This window comes from Hippoglossus stenolepis, chromosome 3, assembly GCF_022539355.2.
Source record: "Hippoglossus stenolepis isolate QCI-W04-F060 chromosome 3, HSTE1.2, whole genome shotgun sequence".
Lineage (NCBI taxonomy): Eukaryota > Metazoa > Chordata > Actinopteri > Pleuronectiformes > Pleuronectidae > Hippoglossus > Hippoglossus stenolepis.
The window spans coordinates 7563244-7586502 of record NC_061485.1 but is presented as its reverse complement, the minus strand read 5'-3'; the positions used below and the strand labels follow the sequence as shown (position 1 = coordinate 7586502).

At 40.9% G+C, this 23259-nt stretch overlaps 1 protein-coding gene across 1 annotated transcript in view; it reads right to left on the bottom strand.

Annotated features, from left to right (window-relative positions):
- Positions 1–23259, bottom strand: part of LOC118104438 (metabotropic glutamate receptor 4) — a 157896-nt gene that overhangs the window by 28357 nt on the left and 106280 nt on the right. Inside the window, exons 4-6 of the mRNA XM_035151307.2 lie at positions 6599–6734; positions 6217–6371; positions 5345–5485 (exon numbers count right to left, since the gene is read on the bottom strand). Coding sequence (XP_035007198.1) covers positions 5345–5485; positions 6217–6371; positions 6599–6734 — 432 coding nt within the window. The remainder of the gene's footprint in view (positions 1–5344; positions 5486–6216; positions 6372–6598; positions 6735–23259) is intronic.

Sequence of the window (23259 nt, the reverse complement as noted above, 5' to 3'; positions counted from 1 at the left end):
CACTAGATCCATTATTATCAGAGGAATAAACATAATGTTGAAAATCTCTTATCTCCAGTGTTAAAGAAAGCAAAAGTATTTCCTGGATCCGCCCCCTGATCCACACTGGGTTTTTCTTTGGTTCATGCTGCCGTATCCTTCCACATCATTTGAATCTCTCAGTTAAACTTCTTGCTGATTACAAAAAAGTGCTTTTTTGTTTTCTTTTTATCTACATATGACTAAGCTCAATTAAACTCATCTTGTTTAGTACTATGTACAACCCAGGTCTATGATTTCCTTTGTAGAAAATAATCACCAGTAATTTTACAGTCATTTCCCTCAAATCCTTTTTTTATTTTTTATTTTTGGATTTAACTTCATCAAACAAAAGAATATCCCCCTGCAGCCGACTTGTAACCTGTCCAAAATACCCCCCCTCCCTCCTCTCACCCACTGCATTCTGGGAAAGGCTCCAGCCACCAACAACCCTGAGCAGGATAAGCAGTTTAAAGAGGTAGATGCTCGGATGAAGAAGCAGAGCACACGCTTGCTTTATCTGCATTGCTGCGTTTCCTGCTGCTCCCCCACAATCATTAATACACAGGAGAAATAAAAAGCCTATATGAGACGGCTCCCGCTCCGCCGTACCTCTGCCTTCGACATTAATCAATATCAGTTTTACATCTCCTTCATTCACACATGAAAGACCAGTCTCTCTCTCCCCCCAGTCACTCATGCCCTCCTTATCCTCTGATCACGTCAAGCAGCCGAAACCCACTCAGGACACAGATAAATCTGCAGCAGGCCCCCACGTGGTTCTTTCTCCGCGGGGCTCTTCAGCAGCGGAGAGGCGCGGCCGGTGTCACATTTGAACCTGAAACAAACGCTGCGAGGCAAACTGGGCGAAGCTGAGCCCGTGATGACGCTCAACACTTAGAGTGTCTGTAATGAGAAAGTGACAGAAGAGAGTCTTTACAATGCTGCTGTGGGTACGTGTGTGTGTACATGACGTTAAACCCAGCTGCTCCCAGAGATTATAAAACAGTAAATAACATCAAGTACATAAACATTTAAAGTACAAATACTTAGTCAAAGAGACCAGTCATTTACTTTTATACTGACCTTGACTGGGTATTTGATATCTTACGGTGTAGTGACATTCATTATATCTGCTGGATCTCACACACTCACATTATTCAACATCTCACGACAGATTACATCCTTAGTTCTTATTTTCTAGTTTTAGTCACTTCCACCAAAGAGTTTATGTTTTAATCAGCAGTTGTTTGTTGGTTTATTTGTTTGCATCATGATGGAAAAACTACACAACTGATTTCCATTACATTTGGCAGAAGGGTGTAACTATAGCAAAGGAAGAAACTATTACATATTGATACATGGCGAGATCGGGTTTTCCTTTGTTTTCACTTTCTTATAAAAATTTGGTTTATATCCGACCTGTTTTAAAGATTTACATCTTCTCTTATTTGCATCATTATTTATTCTGCAGTACAGTCAGTGTTTGCTAACACGTCTACCTGTTACAATATTCAAAGATTTTACTAAATTGACCTGATTTGACTTCAATTGAATTGCTTCTGCGTTTCTTTCGTGATATCTCTCTGACTCCAGGGGCGGATGTATAAAAGTCTCTTCAGATTCAAGACTACAAGCATTTGTATGAACAGCAGCAGAAATATGAATCGTCTTTCTGCCAAATGTAGATGCTGGATGCAGATTCTTCCATATTTAACATTTATTCAGTTATACTGAAATGTAACATACATTTACTCAAGTGCTGTAGTGACGTACAAATTTTAGGTTGTTTTAATTTGAGTACTTCAGTCAGACGTACCTTCATACTTCTGCTCTATTACATCTCAGAGGTAAATATTGTGCACTCCACTGTCTGACAACCAATTTTTCACACCTTCCCTGTCCAGTGAAAACCACGTTTCTCTAATTTTGGTCAAATTGAATGATTTTGATAAACTAAAGGTTTAAATGTTTCTTGATCGCTCCAGGCAAAACGATTTTAAAAATAGGAGATATAATTCTCAACCTTAAACATTTCCAGCTGTAAATTCAAACACACTTTAATAAAGCAACATGTGTGATAGTCAAACCTTAAAAAGAAATATTTCTCCTGATAATGATGATATAAGTGAGGGTTTAAATGAAGGGCTTTTACCTAGAGTGGGGTATTTTCAGAGTGGGGTATCAGTGCTTTAACTAAAGTAAGGTTTGGAACGCACGACTTTTCCTCCTGCACCGGAGTAATTATGAGCACGTGCTACGAGCGTTATCCAGGCTGTTGATCAGTCGGCACACTCCTGAACCGTCACCGCTGCTCCCCGAGGAGCTCGCTGATGTTCTCGCCTCAATCCCCACTGGCAGGTGCCCCAGGGTCACTCCTACCCATCTCCAGACTAACTCATGTATCAGTATTATCTTATCCACCTGAGGGTTGTTACCCCACACATAACCCTGCGTGTCATCTCCTCAGAGTGCTTAGCGATGGGATTTACTGCCTGTGAACACAACAGCAGCTGTTGGTTTCGCAGCCCACCTCTGGAGGAAAAGTTTTGGTCTATCGCCGCCGTGTTTGGTGAGTCTGGGGTAGTTCAGCAGTTCGACTTTATTTCTTCACTGTTTGGCCTTAAAATGTTCATGTTGAATCATGAGGTTTTAATTAAATAAATACACCTCATAAACAAAGAGTCTTACCACATTGGGCTCTTTCTCTGATCCCTGAACATTGTCACAGCGCATGTATAAAAATGATGATCACACGATTATATATAAATTGATGTCAACACATCCATTTATTACATGACGTATATTTCAAGATTATAATGCTCTTTGTGGCAGTGGCGAGATTTTGAGCCTTTCACCAACCATATCAACGTTTATGTTTTCCTATATGAAAACTTTTAATTTAACATTGCAGATAAGATATGGAGTAATGTTTTCAATTGAAAAAAATGCTTATTTTCTTTGTTCAAGTTCTATATATTTGATTGTTTTGTTAATAATAAGATTTATAGAGTTATACAATATAAAATGTCAATGACTTTGTCATAAATAGTTTGACAATGACATCTTAAGGAATCGTATATAATATCAACAATTACCCATATCGGTCAGGCTCTAATATAGTTATACAATTCTTCATGGTATATGCAATTTTATTTTATTTAGCATTGGGAATATAGTATATTTTGTGATATACTAAAATCTAACCTAATTGAGAAACGTCACAGATAAACTAATCAGATGGGAAGGTCTACTTGTGGATTATTGAGTTAACTATCAGACAAACTATCTGTCAAAAAAGATTCATAAATATAAAAAGTGTTCATAAATATAAATATGTATCTTAATCATTTAAATATCTGCATTTAAATATTTACATAAACCAGTTCTGCTCACTGATTGGTCTACTGCATAAACATTGCAGTAGACCCATCAACAATATAGCAAAACCCCAGTTACATAATATCACCCAACCATAATGGACATCAGCCTTTACTATTGGAATACAGTACTTTGAAAGCAACGCACTCAGTTGCAAGTTTATTACGTTCAGCTCTTTATAACTAATAAGAGTCTAATGCAACAGCTGTGCTATAAATCCTGAGCTATAAGCTCTGAAGGTTATGACACTCGGTTTTTACTTTGACTGTTTTAGAGATGATATTCAATTAACTTTATTGTCACTCTGGAGGCTGCAGTCTGTGGTGCTGTTGATCTGCGCTTGATAGTGAAATGGGTTTCTGATATTTCATCCAGTCCTTTTATGGGAATGATAAACTTTAAATTCTCATTTAAAAGTCAGTAGATAAACATTGCCCAGAGCAAACAAATAAAACCTGTTGGCTCATGAAGGCACAGTAAGAAAATATACAGGGGGGGTGAACTGACCTGTAGCCTCGCCACAGATAACTGTTGTCATCTAAAGTACAGTTTCCACACACAAAGCCACTGCGTGTTTGTGTTTGTAAGTACCACTGTGTGTGTGGAGAGTACTGCATGCAGATTGTGCGTACACACATCTGGCTCCAGGGCAGCGTGGTGGCTCGGTGGTTAGCGCGGCCGTCTCCCAGAACGAGGATCATTACTCTGATGCACTTGGATTCCCCGGAGTTTGTGTTGTTTTCGCCCTGAAGACACGTAATTCAGTCCGACTTCGAGACACTCGAAATGTAACTCTCGAGGATGAACGTGAAAGTCCAACATTGTATCAGGTGTGCAGACAAAACGAAAGGATCAAGTACGACTGTGTTCAATCAGGAAACGTGTTGACATGGACCTTCGTTAAACATTACCTGACAAAAACATGGTGTAAGGTCAGAGATAGACTTGCTACTATGCCTACATGTACCCATCTTGGCTGCCTTTCCTATCCTGCAGCAAATGACCACTCTGCAAGATGCAATACTCAATAGAACAGTAGAGGGAGATACGTAACGTTTTCATGATGTTCTTGATTTAAGGGCCTCACACACACCTTACTGTGGCCATGGCGTGTAACGTCCTGTGGCCTTGAGTAATATGCAAAGTACATCGTGCAAGGATTTGAACAATTATGCTCACGACAAATCTGCTTGTCTACATGATCTTTTAACTAAAATGATCACGTACATCTTCGGTCAAATGATGCAAATGTTCTTCTGTATGTGTGCGGACACGCTTTATTTTTATCTACGTAACATCTATTATCACTAACGTCCTCAATGTCCCCCCAAGAATCCGTGTGTAATGATGCACAATGGATGTAATCACTCCACTCATGTAATAAGCATGTCTTCGATCATGACGTGCGCTCATCTGCGAGATAAAGCCCCCTCTGGTCCACACTGATCTATTAGTGCAGCGAACAGTGACAGACTCCTTTCAAGTAAATAAACTGGAAATTAAGACAACGGAGGATCCTTTGAGGAAACCCCCTGATAACACAACTCTAATCCTCCTCTTTTAAACAAATGTTGAGCTGCGTAAATTGGTGTTTAAATCTTAATAAAATGTGCCAGGATTTGTTTTCCTTTTCACCTCAAACATACAGTAATGAGCCTGAAGCATCAACCAGACCAGCCGGGACATTCACATGTTCCAGCCACGTGGGGCAAACGCACTAGACTCAGCAGAAAGAAAGTGCAGCGCTGAAAATGAGCTCAGAGATGAACTGCGATTTTTTGAATATTCAACGTGCAGCTGATACACTTTTAATAGGCTGGCGGTGCTGTCAAAACACATTCACCGTGAGCCAAATAAGTCAAGTTCCCTTAAGACATCAAAAGAGTGTTTCCAGGTTGGTTAGAAATCCGAACAAGGAGAACATTAAACAGGGAGAATATCTTACTTGTGCACTTCTTGAGCCCGGACCCTTTCTTCACGGCGTGACGGCTGAGCTTGCAGCTGAAGTTGTTCTCCCAGAACTCCGCGAACCAGATATTCCGTCTGTTGTTCTCCAGCGTTCGGCTGATGAAGTAGCGATCAAACCCTAGACAGGGTTCATTGTCATTGATGCAGTCAGCGCGAGTGTGAGCAGCAGTGTTGCTTCAGTCTGTGAGTCAGAGCTCTCTTGTTTTTTTCATACACCGTTAATTAGTCGTAGACTGAATAGATCAACTGACTTTGTTTCTGCGTTTGATTGATTTTGTTGTTTTTTGACATCTGATGATCAGACGATAAGAGTTGAACACGGCACAGCTCTGTCTCACATTAACATCATGTTTCACCGATGGACTGTAAACAAAGATGGACGACATGACAGCTCCCCAACAGTGAAGCCAAAGCGTCTCCACGTCTGCCCGGTGGTTGGCTGCAGTATGGCTCAGAAATCCCCGCCTCCTCCATGTTAGTGGATGGGAGATGGACCGAATTAAAAAGTCAAAGAACGCATAATTCTTTATCAATTAAGGTAGATCTTATCACACTGATGTTAAAGTTAATTATTATGTTGAATTTGGTTTTAATTAGTTATTTGCTGCAATAAAAATGGGGTGAAACAGCTAAGACTAATTTGTGATTGGTGGAGATCATGTATCAGTTACCGCGGCTCTATCCCCTGATCGCTACTCAAGATGTTGGAATTTGTATCCAGGATATTTTAGCTTCATTTATATATAGCGGGAGGACGTGGGGATACATTGTCCATCTTTATAAACAGTGTGTACACATGGATTTATGACTCATGCAGTTCTCGTGTGTGCACAATGGCCGTCTCTGTACCTTTGATGGACTGGCGCTTGGGCAGGATGGTGACGGCTCCCTCTGCCATCTCCTCCTGGTGCACAACCGGAGAGATCTTTGAGCCCCAGCTGTCCGAGCCCACCCAGATGAAATGACCTGTCTGGTTCGCCTTTTTAGCCGCATGAAGTAGCCGCCTGCAAAGGTGAAGAAACAGATGTTGCAGTGGATAAGGTCAACAACCCCCGGCCAGCTCCACTTTGATTTTTTATTTATTTATTTTTCGCTATTTCTTTCCACAGTGGTTTAGCAGAGCTGCACTGAAGCGGCCGTGTTCTCAGACATGTTTGTGCGCTGTCTGCTGCAGCCATGATCTTCTGCTCTTCAAAGCAGTGTTGTGTAGCTGTTACCAGGGTTTTTTTACCTGATATCATCTTCGTTGGCAAAGATTATGACGACTCTTGCGTTTGGGTTTTCTCTGAGTCGCCGGATGACCTTGTCGAACTCTCCCTGCTTCGGCTCCCGGGGAATCTTGACGGACTGGGAGATGCAAACACCACCTGAACACACAGAGGTTTACAGACATCAGTTTAGAATTTAGAAAAACTGTACAACAATATCTTCACTGTGTCAGAAACATCACGGAAACAAAACTGGTTTGAACTAAACGTCCAGAATGGCACTGTACGTTTATGTTTGTTTAGCTGTCTGAATTTAATTTGAATATATGACAGTGAAATGCTGTAAAGAGTGACTGAGCAGCAGAGGGATAATTGGCATTAAAAAAAAAAACAGAAACAAGCTTTGCTGTTCACCAAGAGATCAATGTCACATGAGGTAGAGTTTAGAAGTATCAGGGAAATGTGTTGTAGATGGTATATTTTTATATAAAGTCTAGTACAAGCCCACATGGATTTAGCAACTTTCATTTTGAAAGGTACATAATAACATCTCTGGTGTTACATGCCCAGTTTTCCAATAATTCCTCAAGTGATCTTTTTGATGATCATTTAATATCATGAAAATGTGGTTCTCAGGTAGAGTTTTGCCCGTTTGCAGTAAACATCCTCCACATTTATGTCTTATTTTTGTTCTCAACTTTCCTAAGAAAGGTGAACATTTTCTTTCTGTTTCCTTTGTCTTCTTATGCCTCTGCGCCGACGACAGCCAGTTGCCAGAGGCTTTATGTTTTCAGGTCGTCCGTCTGTCCCATTCTTGTGAACACAATCATTTGGTGGTCAAAGGTCAAGATCGCTGTCACCTCACAAAACAGACTTTTTGTCTTGTGAATGTTTTACTTTCTGAAACATCTCCAAGGACTCCTTCCAAATCTGGCACAAATGTTCACTTAGACTCGCGAATGAACAGATAGGTCAAAGGTCAAGGCCACTGGGAACTCACAAACCCTTTTTTTGCCTTGTAAATGTCTTATCATAAGAACGTGTGGATGGAATCCTTTCAAATCTGGTACAAACATTCGCTTAGAATCATGGAGGAACTGATTAGAATTTGCTGCACAAAGGTTAAAAATGTGTTTGGCCTGTTGACCATTAAATCTCAAGTCTGCCTTTGAGGAATTGGACTCAAAGTCTCTTGCACTCAAAGATTAACTGATAAAATGTTAGTGGTCAAAGGTCACAGTGAACTCATATGAGTCTGAAAGAAAATGTTAGCACACTGACACTCCACTGGTTGGCGGAGATATACATCTACAGGGCAGTAATTATCTTTTGCTGTATGTGTGAGTTATGTTGAAGTGAATTAATTACTATTTCATGTTTTGGACTTAATGTTCTATTCGTTTTCTTTCCAACATCTGTTAGAAATGAAGTAGAGAAGTTTTTCGTATTTTACTGTGAAGCTCCTCCTGAGGTTTTTAACTCACAGGCACAGAGTATTCATGTGAATGTCCTGCTTCTACACAAATGCAGGAATGCTGTGTTGTTGTCTGGCTCCTTTGCTGTAAAGCCCTGAAAAGTCAGTTCCCAGAAAAGTGTGGCTCTTTACCCAAAATACATCGCAGACACCTGCACAAAATGACTAACCCGTCTGAGTCCTCGCTAACACACACTGAAATGTGTTCTGTGCAGAGTTTGCAGTGCTTCCCCGACAGGATTTCTATGGAGAGACTTACAGAGTCTCAGTGTGACGTGTTCGCCTGACGGATTGTTTCTGAGCTTCCTGCAGCTCTCAGGACATTTAGGACTCGGTGCCAAGAGATGTCTTAGTACACACTGTACACCGTAGATCCCAAACTGCCACGTACTGTACCTGTCACTGTGCTAGATAGAGACTATGGACTCAGAGAGGCTTAAATAACCCTTTTCCTACAGCGGGAGTGACTTTATTTATAGTGTCACATAAAAGTCTGACAAAGAAGTATAACTCCTGCAACCAGCGGGAGATAGTTGAACAATAAACCGAAAAATTTATTCAACTTAAACGTTCATCTCCATCAGGTGAGCCGTTGATTTAAATGCACCAATCTACACAGTGAGAGACAAAAACAGCAAACAGCAGAAATGCTTCTTCTGATTTATGTTGGGATGAGTATAAAGCAGATTACTGTCCCCCAGTGTGTGTGATTTAAAAGAACAAACTCTGTAGTGGAGACTCCTGTCGTTCTGTGGTCTTCCGCCCTGGTACCCAGCGCAATGAGGGGGCAGCTGTCCCAATTTAGCTTTGTGAAAAAGTTTGGACGTCTGAGTCCTCGTGTTGGATGAAACTGTCGTGTGCCTGCACAGCTGTCACCAAATCCTCATTAAGTTTGACAAGGTCAGCGCCAGTCCTCAGAAATGCAAAGAAATACAAGTTTTTGTCAGGAACGAAAAAATTGGCAGCAATCCTGCACGGAGAGCTGTGGAAAGACCGGCTCTGAGAGAAGTGAGCAGCACACGTTCTTCCAAAGAAAATCATTTTCTTTTTATAGAGTAAATTGGTGGACGTGTGTGTAAGAGGTCATGCAAGCTTCTCTTCTCTGTAAAGGTCAGTTTGAAAAAATATCGTAGCAAACTGAATCAGCCCAGAGGCAGATTAGAGCTTGGTCAATATATCGGTCAATATATCGGCCAATATGAGCTTCATATATATGTATCAGTGTAGGTGTTTATGTTTGATTGTATGATGCTAGTACAACACAAAATATATGAGAATAACGCTCCAGTCTAACACTAACCCTGTCCCTTTACATTCAATCAAGCTGTTATCAAGTTATCAATCCTTTAAATATGCCCCATTTTCAAGATCCATGAATTATTCCCGAGGAAGTCTCAATGTTAAAGAAAGTGATCATAAAAAAACAAAATGTTATGAGTTCTTCCCTGACTGATACCACATGATCCTACCAATTCCTGGAAATCTGTTCATTTGTTTTTGTGTATTTAGTTTAAAATCAAACCAACATATAAAAAAGGGGGTGAAAACATAACCTCTCTGCTGGAGGTAACGATGCAGAAAATACTTTTTACATTTGATGTAAAATTACTTTTTTCTTAATTCCAGTTCTTTATTTTGTTGTATTTGTATTTAATTGTATCAATTGCTATTTAGAATAAGGTTATTAACTATCAAATATCAAGATTCAATTTCTTTGTAATAATTGTTTGATAACAACGTTTTTTCATATAAGCCGATATATCGATATCGACGTCGGAATCGGCCCCAAAAAATACCCTAATGGTTTGACTCTAACTTAAATGAATAATAACCAAAACCCGGCACAGTAAATGTTTGACCCACTCTGAGTGGTACAGGGCCCAGGGTCCTGCTCCCAGCAAGTGGACGGCTCTGTCCACTGTCGCCTATTGAAAGGAGGCTTGACGGGAAGGAGCTCTCTCTGCTGCTTTGCTTTGTGTTCTTGGATGTTTGGTGGTTTCCAGTTCTCTTAGTTTTTTGTTTTGAAGTTAGCTTAAGGGAAACTCTACAGCCCCTTGTGTGTGTGTGAGTGTGTGTGTGTGTGTGTGTGTGTGTGTGTGTGTGTGTGTGTGTGTGTGTGTGTGTGTGTGTGTGTGTGTGTGTGTGTGTGTGTGTGTGTGTGTGCGTGTGTGTGTGTGTGTGTGTGTCCCAGACTCCCTCCATCTTTTTGTTCTTTTGGGCCAGCGTCCAGACGGCCAGAGTTTTGGGTTTGTTTGAATTCTGGTTCAGTTTTTTTAGAAATCATGTTCCTGCTCCTCGGGGTATAACCTCCTTTTAATATGCTGCCGGTCACAAGGTTGAGCCAAATGTTTTATTGTGCGTGAAACACATCACCAACAAGAGCTAGAAACTAGAAAACACTTTCACATTCTTTTTACTTTCCTTCTCCTCTTGAAGAGATGCAGAGTCCCAATGAAAATGAAAATTAAACCATACATTTGCAGAACTATTGAATTGTTATTTGTTTGGATATGCTAACCTGCTGCTCTTTGATTCTCATATAAACTTTTACTATTTATTTATTACAACACTGCACACACAGCTTTCAGTATGGAAGAAATACTTTCAGCAGAACTAGGAACGACATCTTCTGCCAGTTTTGGTTCCAAAAAACATATCTAAGGTTTTCTTTAAAAGACAGAAGATCTATTTTTGTTTCACCTCTTCTATTTGGGCTGTTGTCAAGTTTAAGGTTCATCAATTTCTATTTGGGAGGGAACTGCTTGTTTTTCTCTTGTTCGGCCTCATCTGAGCCGGAGCAAGTAATGGATGTGTCCTGCTCACATCATTTTCAGGAGGAACACAACAGACTGTTAAGCCATTGGTTAAAGAACAACACCATTTTGTCTAGTGGGTATTGAAAATGTAAGCATCTCAACACCAGTGAATAATTATGTGTTTAATCCAAGAAGTGATGTGTGTTTTTTTTCCTAAAATATCACTTTAATTGTCCTCTGGCTTCAAAGCCTCTTCCCGTTTATGGTCGGCTGCCGCAGGGCGATTGTGTCTCTGCTGCAGTCGACCCAGCGTTTCATCACTTCAGCCGTTTGTGTGCGATGACCCAGTTGTCCAGTTGACATCATTTCAGTCATTTTGTTGTCTTTTTTTTTTTACTTAAATTGGTTTAGAAAAGTGAGAAAAGTGAAACCGCCGCCATCGCTCTGCAGCTTCTCACATGCCAGAGCGGACGACTTTCCCCCGGTGGCATCTTAACTATGTCTTAACTAAGATTAATGGAAAGCAACAGTGACAAATAGCTGCTGTGGTGTCGGGACGACCGCGGTCATGAAGTCCGTCTTTAAAACAATGGCTGAGCCGCTCTCACTTCCTCCTCTTCCTCTGCTTATTTATTAATAGTGCAATGCGTGATTGAGAAATAAACAGTCAACGCAATTACATCAAATTTTAAAGTCAACACATGAACATTATTTCAATATTTGAATCATGTGGGTATTGGATTCCGGATCACGTCAAAATGGACAAGAGAATTTAAGGTTTGCCACATGAGCAAATAGGCTCAGGGTCAGATTTTGACAGCAGAGGGACGATGGGTTTGTAGAGAAGTGGACACTTGAAATGTCCAAAATGTGAAATGATTCATGTTTTAATGACATAAAGTCATCGGTGAATAAATCCAGGTCAGTCAGTCGGTATCCACTGTTTGGTAAAGAAACTCCAGAGCATCTTCTACATCATTACTTTTCATACTTTGGTCCTTGTGTTGTAGAAGCTCATGGCACATGAATCGTAGTCATGGCACAACAGCAGTCATTCAGGTAGTTCCTATCACATTTATCTTCATTAAAGTGTGACTTATAAATTTGGTTTAACTTAGTTATTAGATGCTCTACAGGGTGAAACATCATGATTGACAGCTGAGACGGTCGAGCCTGTGCATCTATCAGACACACAGCCCCACACCACGATTACTAATGTGCAGACTGTGGCTCCAGATGACATTAAATCAATCACAAGATGGCGGCACACGTATCTGGATTGTTTTGGCTTTGTTTTTATGCAAGAGGAGGAAGTGGAGACATCATCCATCTCTAACTCCAGTCCACGTTGTGAATAATGTCTTAATCCTGCATTTAGACTTACTGGTTTGATGCATGTATACCGAACACACTCTATGTACAAGCATGTGTATTCTGTTTTTCTTTATATCTCACGTTATAGTAAAGTATATGCAGCTCCTTGTAAAGTGATTCTGTGAGTGGTGAAGAAAGATTGAGAAATCCAGGATTAAAATCTTAAAGCCGACAAAGGCTTTTCTCTCTGTCTATATTTTCCACTTTAAGAGCCAATTTCCTGTGTCATTGCTCTCATGTAATAATCTCAGGTAGGATACAGTCATTTCAGCGCTTGTAAAAACAGCAGCGAGTTTGCTCACCTTGCAGCAGTCCTGTAAAACACCGCTTTCTAATTCCACTGCAAACTACGGCGTCCCTGCTCCGTGCTCTCATTTGAATACATTATGTAAAGACCTCTTTGTCAGCGAGTTAAGTTATTCCCTGGAAGTGAGAAAATAATTTTAAAAAGCTAGAAGACGCAGACGTCCTCATGCTGAATACTGATAGCACTAAATCACCAATAATGCAGGAGTAATGAGGACGTGTGTCAGTGGGTTAGTTGAAGGAGGTCAGATAAGAGCGGGGATCACACTGTATGTCAATCTCACTCGAGCGGGGAAATAACACCTAAACCGACACAAGTGAACTATTTTTTTACAAATGTAATGTGAACTGCAGAAAAGTCACAAAAGTTCACGGAAGGAGCTGAAGTGCTGATTGTATTCAAAGAGAGAAACCGGATCCTGGGAGACACAGTGTGATGCCAGCGAGTAAACTTTGCCTGTGATGGTTCTACCTGGCTGCTGCATTTACAACACAAGGACGGATCTTCTAGGTTTGCTGCTGGCACGCTTTCTGTCGGGAGCTTGTTTCTGCGGATGTGTGAGGAGAATTGAAACGATCTCCTCTCGGAAAAAAAAAATGACTCTCTTTTCTTGCCAAGTCTTAACTTTGACCGCCTGTGAGACTCTGACGCGTTTCAGCCCAGTGACGGCGTTTGTTTTTCACAATAAATTTGCAGAGACGTATTTTCCTCAAGCGTGGCTCGCCGTGTTCTTTAATCTGTCATGTCGCCTTCATGCTCAGTTCATGTTCAATTAAACCGAAGAAATACAATAGTATCAGGTCTGAAACACAATTTGTTGTTTCCCTGCTCCGCTGACTTTCCTAATTGTACATCTTTCCGCTGTTATTCGTTCACCACACATGTCTTTTTGTGTGTTTGGTCTGTGGCGCCACTCAAGTAAATAATTAACACGTGAGACGCGCCATCTTGACTCGTGTGTGTTTTTCCTTTTTCCAGCTCTTGACTCTTGAAAGTGCTGTTTCCTGTTTGTGCATTCGAACTCAGACTAATCTTTAACCCACAAAAAAAGGAAGAATTTGAACGGACCGCTGTGTTGAGAGACTCTAAATGTGGATATTTCTGTCATCCTGTGGTTTTCAGATGAGCTTGAGAGCTAAATTAAATTATTTGACCGACTTGTGTGCAGGAGATGTCTGAGTTTGACATGAGCTGTTATGCTGCTCAGCTTCACAATAGAAGAAACCATAAGTAGCAATCATGAAACTGCCAAGATGCCATTTACCTGATAATGTCTGTTTTTTACATCGGGCGAGCTTTTCTTTTCTTTACAGGTCAATGTCAGAACTCTTCATTCAAATGAAACATTTCCTCTATTGGTTAAAAGGGCAACGACTTCAGGCCTTTTTACATGTCGGTGTGAAAACTGTTCAAGGCCTCGATGCTTTTCAGTTTTCGTGCTTTGTCTGTTATCGTCATTTTCCTTTTATAAGAATAATCACAAACACAAAAACTCTTTCTTAGAAAGAGAAGTGCACAAGTCAGTGTGATTTGAGTTGGATGAGGATTTAAAGGTAAACATTAAGGTAATTTACAAAGTTGTGTGATATTTTTCAAAGTACACTGCTAAAATCTTTTCCCTCTTTTACTTAATAGCTTCTCTTGGAAATCTTACAAATATTGTGATGTTTCCAACCACTATTAAATGGTCAAATTCAGTAAAATTCCCTTCACTATAATAATTCTTAACATTTCATCATCACAAAATGACAAATTGTCGTTCATTATACGACTTTGAAAAAGGTATTCAGTGAATGAGAAGTTTTTTGTTGAAAGGTATTTTGAAAGCACTGTATTTTCTATCTTCCAAAAGATACAACAAAACATTTCTATTTGAGTATTTTTCTCTATAACCAGATGAACATATCAAATTTCTTTTGCACCTCACATGCAGCGATGGAAACAGTCAGAACCCGTCAGTGTTTGAAATTTTAACCTTTAGTTCGTATCGTCTCCATCAAGCTAATCACAGTGATTTTTTTAAACACCAGAACAAAGTGCCGCAATGAATCATCCCTCAAAGCAGCAGGGACATTGCGTGGAGGTGGGGTCTGCCACATCCAATTAAGGTAAAAAAAAAAAAAAAGTGAATTTAATTACGGAGCCCTCCGTCAGGACGACTCTTCTGAGAGATCGGCAGAGATATCCCATTAACACATGGATTTGACAGAAACCCCTTCACTGCAATCTTCTTGGCTGTATCATGTTTTTTATTTTTCACCTCTCCTCTAAAGCAAGGGCAGCGCTTTCAATCAAACCAATTGACTTCTGCGTGACCTCAATCCTAAGACTTCAGTCCAGAAATGCCACACACAGACCAGGCTCCGCACACTAAGCCCTGGGAACAGGAGGGTTTTACACTGTGGCCTGCCTAATTGACTCTGTAATAGTGTCATAGTTCAGTGGCACCAAATTGAACTGAATTTTCAAGCGGATACCATGAAAAATGACAAAAAAAGGCCTCGCGGTCCAAGTCCTTCGTGCACAAGAACAGTGTTGATGAAGCAGTTAATATTACACCCTGTATTTGCATCTTGTCACTTATCTTCATTTGGACCTTTAACCGTCACTGTGCAGGACAACATGAGGTTTGACTGCGTTCACATTTATTTCTTGAAGAAAGACAGTTTCTCAGTGCTCACCTTAAAAGCTCAGCTTAACTCGTCTGAGTAGAACAGTAGAACTGCCCGAGCCCACTGAGGCAAGAATGATCTTTGAGTTTGGATCAGGTTCAAGCCTACAAGATGTTCTTACACAGCAAATGTCTGTAATCTGGCAACAAGCGTGCGTGTCAGGGACAAGGACACAAACACACAGTGCAGCCACAGCAATGGGCTCGACAAACAGAAAGCCTGCCAGGTTGGGGTCAGGCTGGGACGGTTCGGACGGGAGAATGTGCAGCGTACGACCGTGACTGTAACATCACAACTAGTCTTTGAGCCAGTCATCATCCGCTATGCAAACTATGCAAATTAGACAGGTTTAATTATTAGAAATTTGGAGGATACTATGTACAGAGGGTGAATGGATCCAGTGTAGACCTTGTATCCAGGTCTTCAACTTTTAAAACGAACACATTTTCAGTTCAATTCAACCCACGTCCTTGGTCCAATTTGAGGCAGTGAGTGCACCACATGACTCACCTGTACACAAAACAATTATCCAAAGATAAAAACATTAGAAAGAGGTCAAATACAAAAGCATATATAACCATGGACAGTCCATGCAAGACTGAGAAGCAGCAGAATTCCAAAACACGTATTGTTTGTACAATAGCTGTTCATAAGTCACTAAACTTCCTTCCACATCTACTTGTTTTATATTCAGGCAACTTAAAACATTCTCCTGATGGAATTGACTCAGACTGTTTACAGAGGACATCTGAGGTTGTTGATAATCCTCTCAGCCCACATGAGGATCTGGTTCCTTTTTAAATGTGCAGATCGTTGTGTTTGACCAAATCTGTTCGAACTGAGGTGAAGGAAACCTTGAAATAAACAAAGCAAATTGATAAAAAAGTAAAGGAATAAAGTGTCTATATTCGTCTAACTAAAGGAGTTCACTTTCTGCTGAGCCTTTTTTTTACATTCACAGACTTCACATATATACTGGAGAGACAGAGTGGGAGTAATTTGGAGGATTATTAACATGCTAATTATTTTTTTTTTGTTGGGGAAAAAAAACGACATCACAGCTTTGCTCTCAACTGGCGAAAAAATGATTCAATTAAAGCTGTTTCAACTAATCATATAATTCTTCCCAAAAAATCCACACTTGTTATATCGGTAGTAATCAACACGTTTAGATCTCAATGACCTTTGTTTCACCCCTCGGACCGAACGCATCAGACGACCGGGATACTCCTCTTGATTCTGTGTGAACAGCCGGGGCCTCTTCCACAGAGAGCGTTTCTCACAACTCTGACCTGTCCTGTGCGAAAAGGGACCGCCGCTCACCAAAAGGTGTTAATTAAAAAGGGGGAGTAGTGGCCATATGGACGAGGCCAGCGAACAGCAGGCTCCCACTGTTTCAGAATTCCACTTTGCTGCTCCTCTGCTGCTCGTCTCACTGTTTCTGTGGACTTGAGGTCATCTGCAGTGACAGGCTGACAGTGATTAGGTAATAGGTCTTCACAGGCCTCTGGTGCTCTGTCGGCTCACCCCCACCGCTCGCAGATTTGGCTACAACGGTTTTTGTCAATCCCGGCTTCGCCAGAATGTGGAAGAGTGACCACCCACTTTTAAAACAGCTCCAGAAAACATTTCTAAAAAATAGTTTTTAGCCTTGAAACCAACCTGACCTGATTTGAGATGAATCCCGAACGTGAAACTTTTAATTTGGATAAAAAAACAATATTGGAAATGGAGGAAAAAATAGACAAAGGCACAAGACTGTGTATATGATTATTTTTAACCCTTTTAGACCGGATGCAACAAATACGTGTGTATGCCTTTAAGACCTGCGTGCTTCTTCTTTTAGAGTTGGCTGAGACGCATATGAAGTCAGACGTGAGTGATGAAATACATCTTGATGCTTTTTTTTTTTTTGTTAGTTAGCGCTCAGAGCAAAAAGGTGTTAAAGTTGTGTTTCAGAAAATGGCTGACAAGTGATATCGAAGCAGAGAACAGCAGAGATTCACAACAATGATGGAAATAACAAGGAGGGGAAATTCAGACCCAGACGATGTTGTGCTGACCGAGCCTCAGAGGCATTTTTGAGGAGGAGGAGGAGGAGGAAGTGGGATCTCGGCGAGTTTGGGAAAATACAATGATTTAAAATGAAACCAGATGTTTAAGCCATCAAACGTTGTTGACTTTGTGTCTCTCTCTGCTTCAGAGGCTGAGAAAGTTGTTGAGAACGTAGGAGTTTCTGTCAGCTCCTCAGAAAACCCTCAGGTTCCAGGTGGTTGTTTTCAAATGATGCTCAGATGCTTAGGTTTAAGAGAGAGAGCTGTTATCCGGCACCTTAGGTCCTATTGGGTTAAGAGAGACTACACATCCCATCAACCATTACAAACCCACATGCTGGCCCTCACTAACACTGCTCTCCAGTACACGACCTGCGCTGCAGTGACTTTTACCCCTTTGAACACAGCACGTTAGAAAGAGAAAATCATGGTTGTTCTGTCGCGAATATAATTCTGAACAATCCACACATCAGGGAAGTCGGTTTTACGCCCAAGAATTGCGGGTAATGTAGTACGACTTGTTTTTCTTAACACGCTGTTGATATCATACAAAATTGTGGCTTCTACAGGAGAATAAGAAAAGATAAGATAAAACTTTATTGATCCGCACACCGGGGGAATTCAGCGTTCAAAACAACATCATTTCATAATCTGGTGGTAAATCTACCGTGGATGGTTATGACGTTCCGGCTGATTTGACCACATTGTTGAGCTCTATTAGTCTTATTGAGAACTTTTTTTTTGTGAGTGAATGCAGTGAAAATATTTGCTGTTGTATTGTGGACGGAAAACTGCAATAACAGTGAAGAGGGTTTTTTTTAATAAGAGAAGCATCAAGAAGCGATCCGCGGCGGCTCAAGAGTATGTTCGCTCCATAATTGATGTGCCACGAGCATAATTTCCCATCATTAGAGAGACCTGTTGCCTGGGAGGACAGCCGCCTTCCCAATGAGGAAAACCCGAGCCCTTAAGCTGCCGGGCCTGAGAAATAACAGAGAATAACAACTGCAGATATATGGATAAAATATGCAGACAACAAACAAGCCCTCTTCTCCCAATTATTATGCCGGGTTGTAGAAATCATATCAGGCATTCTGTTATACATTATGCAGAGCTGGGGCGACATTTTCATAAAAACGTGGCCCAAGCAGTGAAGAATGAGTGCAACCTCAAGACTGATGTGTGGAGTAAACTGTTTAAAAAAATGGCTGAATTATGTGCAAGAACTCTTCAATGCCCGTTTACTGATGACGCTTCCGAATGAGCGCATCTTGAAGAAACCCCTCGGCCGCAGGGGGGAGCAGCGACCTCTGTCCATTCGTCACCTCCTCACCAATTAAACGCCGACAAAACACCGCAGAGGGAGCCGTCGCCTTCGTCTCCTAATTGACCGATTGATTTGGGGACGTTTCCATCAGCCTATAAGATGCTTTTTATGATGCGACGCAGGCGGCGCTGCGTTTCATTTACCGGACCTGCCGATGTGGGGAGGTGATGTAAACACCATTTGCTGGGGATGCAAACCAAAAAGGGAAAAAAAAGTCAAGTGTTTTGTTCTGCTAATTTCCTGTCGCCGCTCAGTCTGCGGAACAGAAATAGACGTAGACAGAAATAATGTAAAGCCGAGAACATTTTCAATAAGATTATAGATATCCAAATATCTGGAGCGGCAAAGGACTCGTCTGTCGTGTGGGAGTTGTTGAAAATAAGTTGCTGTTATTGTTGACGTCTGGTTGGTGTATTGAGAGCTGCCCTGAGGAGGGAACCATTGTTTAGATATCCTCCATTCATGTAGGATCGCCCCCCCCCACCCTTCAGGATAATTGATTTTCTCTTAGTCTTGGTTATGAACAAAAGTTGAAGAATGATTTTGTAGAAAGATTTTCCTCAGTACTGACACAAGGTTGATGACACGTGAAGCATTAAACTGTTTTATTTTCAGTTTCCCCTCTGAGCAAAACGGGTAAAAAAAATTGATGAATCACTCTCAAATTTTATAAGAAATTTATTCCATTTATATTTACTGGTTACTCGTTTATTTCTGTCTGCGAGAATAAAGCTCCAGGAAATTACTTATGTGGCTGTTTAAAGACAAACCATCGTTAATGAGCCAATAACCGGTGACAAATAAACGCCACTGGAGAAAAATAACAGATGAGATGAGACGGAGATGAGCAGCAGCGTCTGAATCATTTTGATCTAAACTCGTCTGAGTGTGTACACATTTGTTTGTTTAGTGTTTTTCCGTTGGTCTAATCCCACAAATATTACTGAAGGGGTTGGTGTTATTTCACAAAGGTCACCGTGTACCTGCAGCATTAAACCTCCTGAGACCAGAATAATATTATTGGTGACGGTATCTTTGGTGCTTCCGGTTCACTGTCTGAAACTGTGCCGAGATGAACGTCACATATTTAATACTATGTAATTTTGGCAGAATAACTATGAATCTATATATTCACGACTCTTCCACTGGTATTAGCTTTAGCTTCATGGGTATAACGAGTTTTGCAAAAGTGTGTGTTTTGCAGTGGATTTCAAAACGATGATGACAGGCGAGAAAATGTAATTATAAATGATAATATGATTTATGTGCAATTAGCTTAATCGGTCTGGGTCAGGTCACAACTCTCAGAGAAGCTGACTGTTTTTTTCTGAAGCAGCCTGAGCGAAGAGGATCCAGGTTTGATACCAAAGTCTTTTATTTCACTGGAACATTCAGATTTTTTTAATTATGTATTTTCACAACACATTTGGAATTAATTCAGTTATTTTTTGGACACAGGTCTGTCTGGAAATACTATGGAAATATATCCTGGTGACCAGAGGGACCACACTCTCAGTCTTGTCCTTCTTCACGCAGACAGATCCTGGTCAAAAAATGTTGGATGGCATTTTGGTTGTACTAAACTATTCTGACATTCAGTGATAATAAAGACAGAGTCGACTTATTCACATTCTCTAAATGTTTCCTGCACTAAGAGTCACTCTGTCCTCAGATGATCACTTTCAGAAGAATTATGAATTTCCAGTAATATAAGGACACTCTATGTTGGGAAGTCCTCTTCATGGGAAAATGGTTTTTAGTCAAATATCCTTGGGACAAAGACGTATGTGCTGTCGCTCACAAAGGCAGCATTCACAAACAGCATTCTGGTATTCAGTGTTTTGTGAGCAGAAAGGAAAAAATATTCCTCTCACCCTGTGATGTTGTTAAGTGCTCGACTGCACCAAACCAATTTTGCATCAAAGAAGCGAGATGAAAAGAATTCAAAGCGACAGTGATATAATTTCCCCCCGAAATCTTATGCAGCAACGTTTTTTCTTTTTCTTTCTGTGCATGCAGCAGTTTTGATTTAAACATGATTTTTCTATTCACCAGATGTCTATAAATATCCCAGTAAATAACACAAACAAGCCGTTTTATAAAGGCTATTTTTTCTTATTACTTTCCAAACTGCACCTTTACAAAACACTAGTCAAGAGCTAATGACCAGTTTCATTTTAATTACCTGCAAGACCAGCTTCGCACACTTTAGATTACATTGTTGACTGCTTAAAAATCCAAAAGCACAAAGAGGACGTAACAAGAAAACACTGCAGAAGGGGCTGGATATGTGTGTTTGCCTTTTTGTATGGGGATATTTCTGTAGTGATGACATAAAACCCATATTTGTTGCATTGTAAAAGGAAATATATATATTTATGAATGATGTATAAAAATGTGTGAAAACACGACAAATGGCTGTTAGTCCAGACACTGACTTCCACTCTTGCAACATGTGAATTTCCTGCACCTACAAAACCACCATACATGTAATTTAATCTAGTTAACGTCAAATAATAATGATTGTTGTACTTTCTCTGATATAGTTGTATAGTATAACACAAGAAAACGAGAATGGAGTTCATACGTCAACAGCCCAGGTTCTTCCTCGACCCATTCCACGTCCTCCCAACAAGTGGCATGGGAATTAGTTCTGTTGCTTTTATGTAATCTCGCTCACAAACAAAACAAACAAACAAACAAACACGCAAACCCCCAAACAAACGGACAGGGGTGAAAACATAAACTCCCGGGTGGAGGTAATTACCTAATATGCATATTGCCACTTTGCTAATTAACTAAGCGAACAATCTCATTTAGTTCCCTTTATAGATAGTGTTGTGTTTGCATCTTTACCTCTTTAAAAATTCCATTCTAGCTTTTAAAGAGAGGAACTCCACATAAAAACAGAGGACATGAAGTTTATTCCTGCGAGCACACACTAATAATTAAAAACCCAAAACAGATAAGAGCATCAGCGCTGCTCTTATCTGGAAACCATCTCCACATCTTGTCCAGTCTACATTAATAAGGCGCGTTCTTATCAGCGGCTCCTGTAAACAACATGCAGGGTTAGTGTCAGGTACACACACATTAGCACAGACGCTCGTGGGAGCTGTCCACGCTGCCACGGTGCATCTCCGCCGGGTCGGCTACACGAACGCTGAAACGGCTTAGCGGTGCCACGACAGCATACAATTCCATGCATGCATATATTACCGCCGTAACGGTGTCGCTTGCCGTGCGCTCAGGGTTCACGGATTCACCTTCGGGGTCCTTGCTCATGCACGTGATGTCTGCAGATACACAGTCAGCCTCTCCCAGCTCAGAACGAGTCCTCTGAATTTCTCTGTCACGAGCCGGGTTCCTCTCCCTCCGGGCCGCCGCTGCAACCCACGTTATTTATTTATCTCTTAATGCACACTGGCACATTAACTCGCGCCCTCAGCAAGAAAAACGTCTCGAACCACTCCTCGCAGACACGGCTCCCGCTCGTTTCATACGGTATAAACAATATGAGTAAAGTCAGATAATGATGAGACTTTAATTTGCCGGGTTTGGCCTCGGGGCTCGCTGAGGTTCTCCTGAAGACATGGCACCCACTCTGCCAGCCCAGTTTATTTCCGTGTGCTAATTTCTCTTTAGTCTGCATAATGAAGTAAATATCCCAATTTTATGACTGAAGGCGAGCTGTGCACGAGCGTTGTATTTAAAGATAATTTGGATTAGCTAATGTGCAAAATAGATTTGCTGCAGCATTGTTTGGAATAGGGATTAAATGTGTGCAGCTTCTACTTTAATAAAACCGTCTGTCTACCTTAAGAAGCCGTCATTACTGCCTCCACATAATAATTAATGTTGTTAAAATACACGGTACTTTTGTTGCACTCAACACAATCTTTACTTTACTTTTTGTGCAAATTGATTAATGATTCCTGCAGATGGAGATTTATGGGCCTAACTCCAACTTTACAGTCAGAGACAAATAAGTGAAAGTACTCTGAAGGAAAAGCTAATTAGCCTGCCGGGACAGATATTCTGCTTCAATCAAACACATGAGACATTAATTTAACAATCTTAAGTGCGTTGTATAAAGCACACGGCACGAGTGCATTTAGGACATGTTCACTTCCACTTTTCTTGTTTAACAGTGAAAAAAAAAAAAGTCCCTGCATCAGGAGCATAGTTCAGAAGAGGATGTACTTAGCCTCTTAATTATTCATGGCTGTGTTCTGGTCTTAACATCCAATAAACCAATCAGAGTGCCGTCTCCCATTAGCTTTAAAAAGTGCTTTCACCTCGGTGGATTGCTATGATAACGGCGGATGTGCCAGGTAGTAAGAAACAGATCTGCGCTGTGTACACGAGCAGATCTATGTGTGTAACTGCGTTTGTGTTGTCGGTGTATTCTACCATCTTGATAATGTGCTCTCAAAAAAAACCCCAGTAAATAACAGTGACACTGACTTCAGGCCAGGTGTCTGTTGGTCAGAGGCACAATCGCTTTCCGCTGCTTCAAGATAATAACGGTGTCAACAACGCGACTGACTGCACCTGGTTTTAGGACCAACACTTCCACTGGCACTCAGACGAGCACAAGTGCATTTGCTATTTAAACAACGTGGAGCGCCGGATGGGGAAATGACAACTGTGTCGGCCTGAAACTAGCAGAGACACTTGGGTCGAGCTCTCACATCGAGTATAAGAGAGAGAGAGGAAC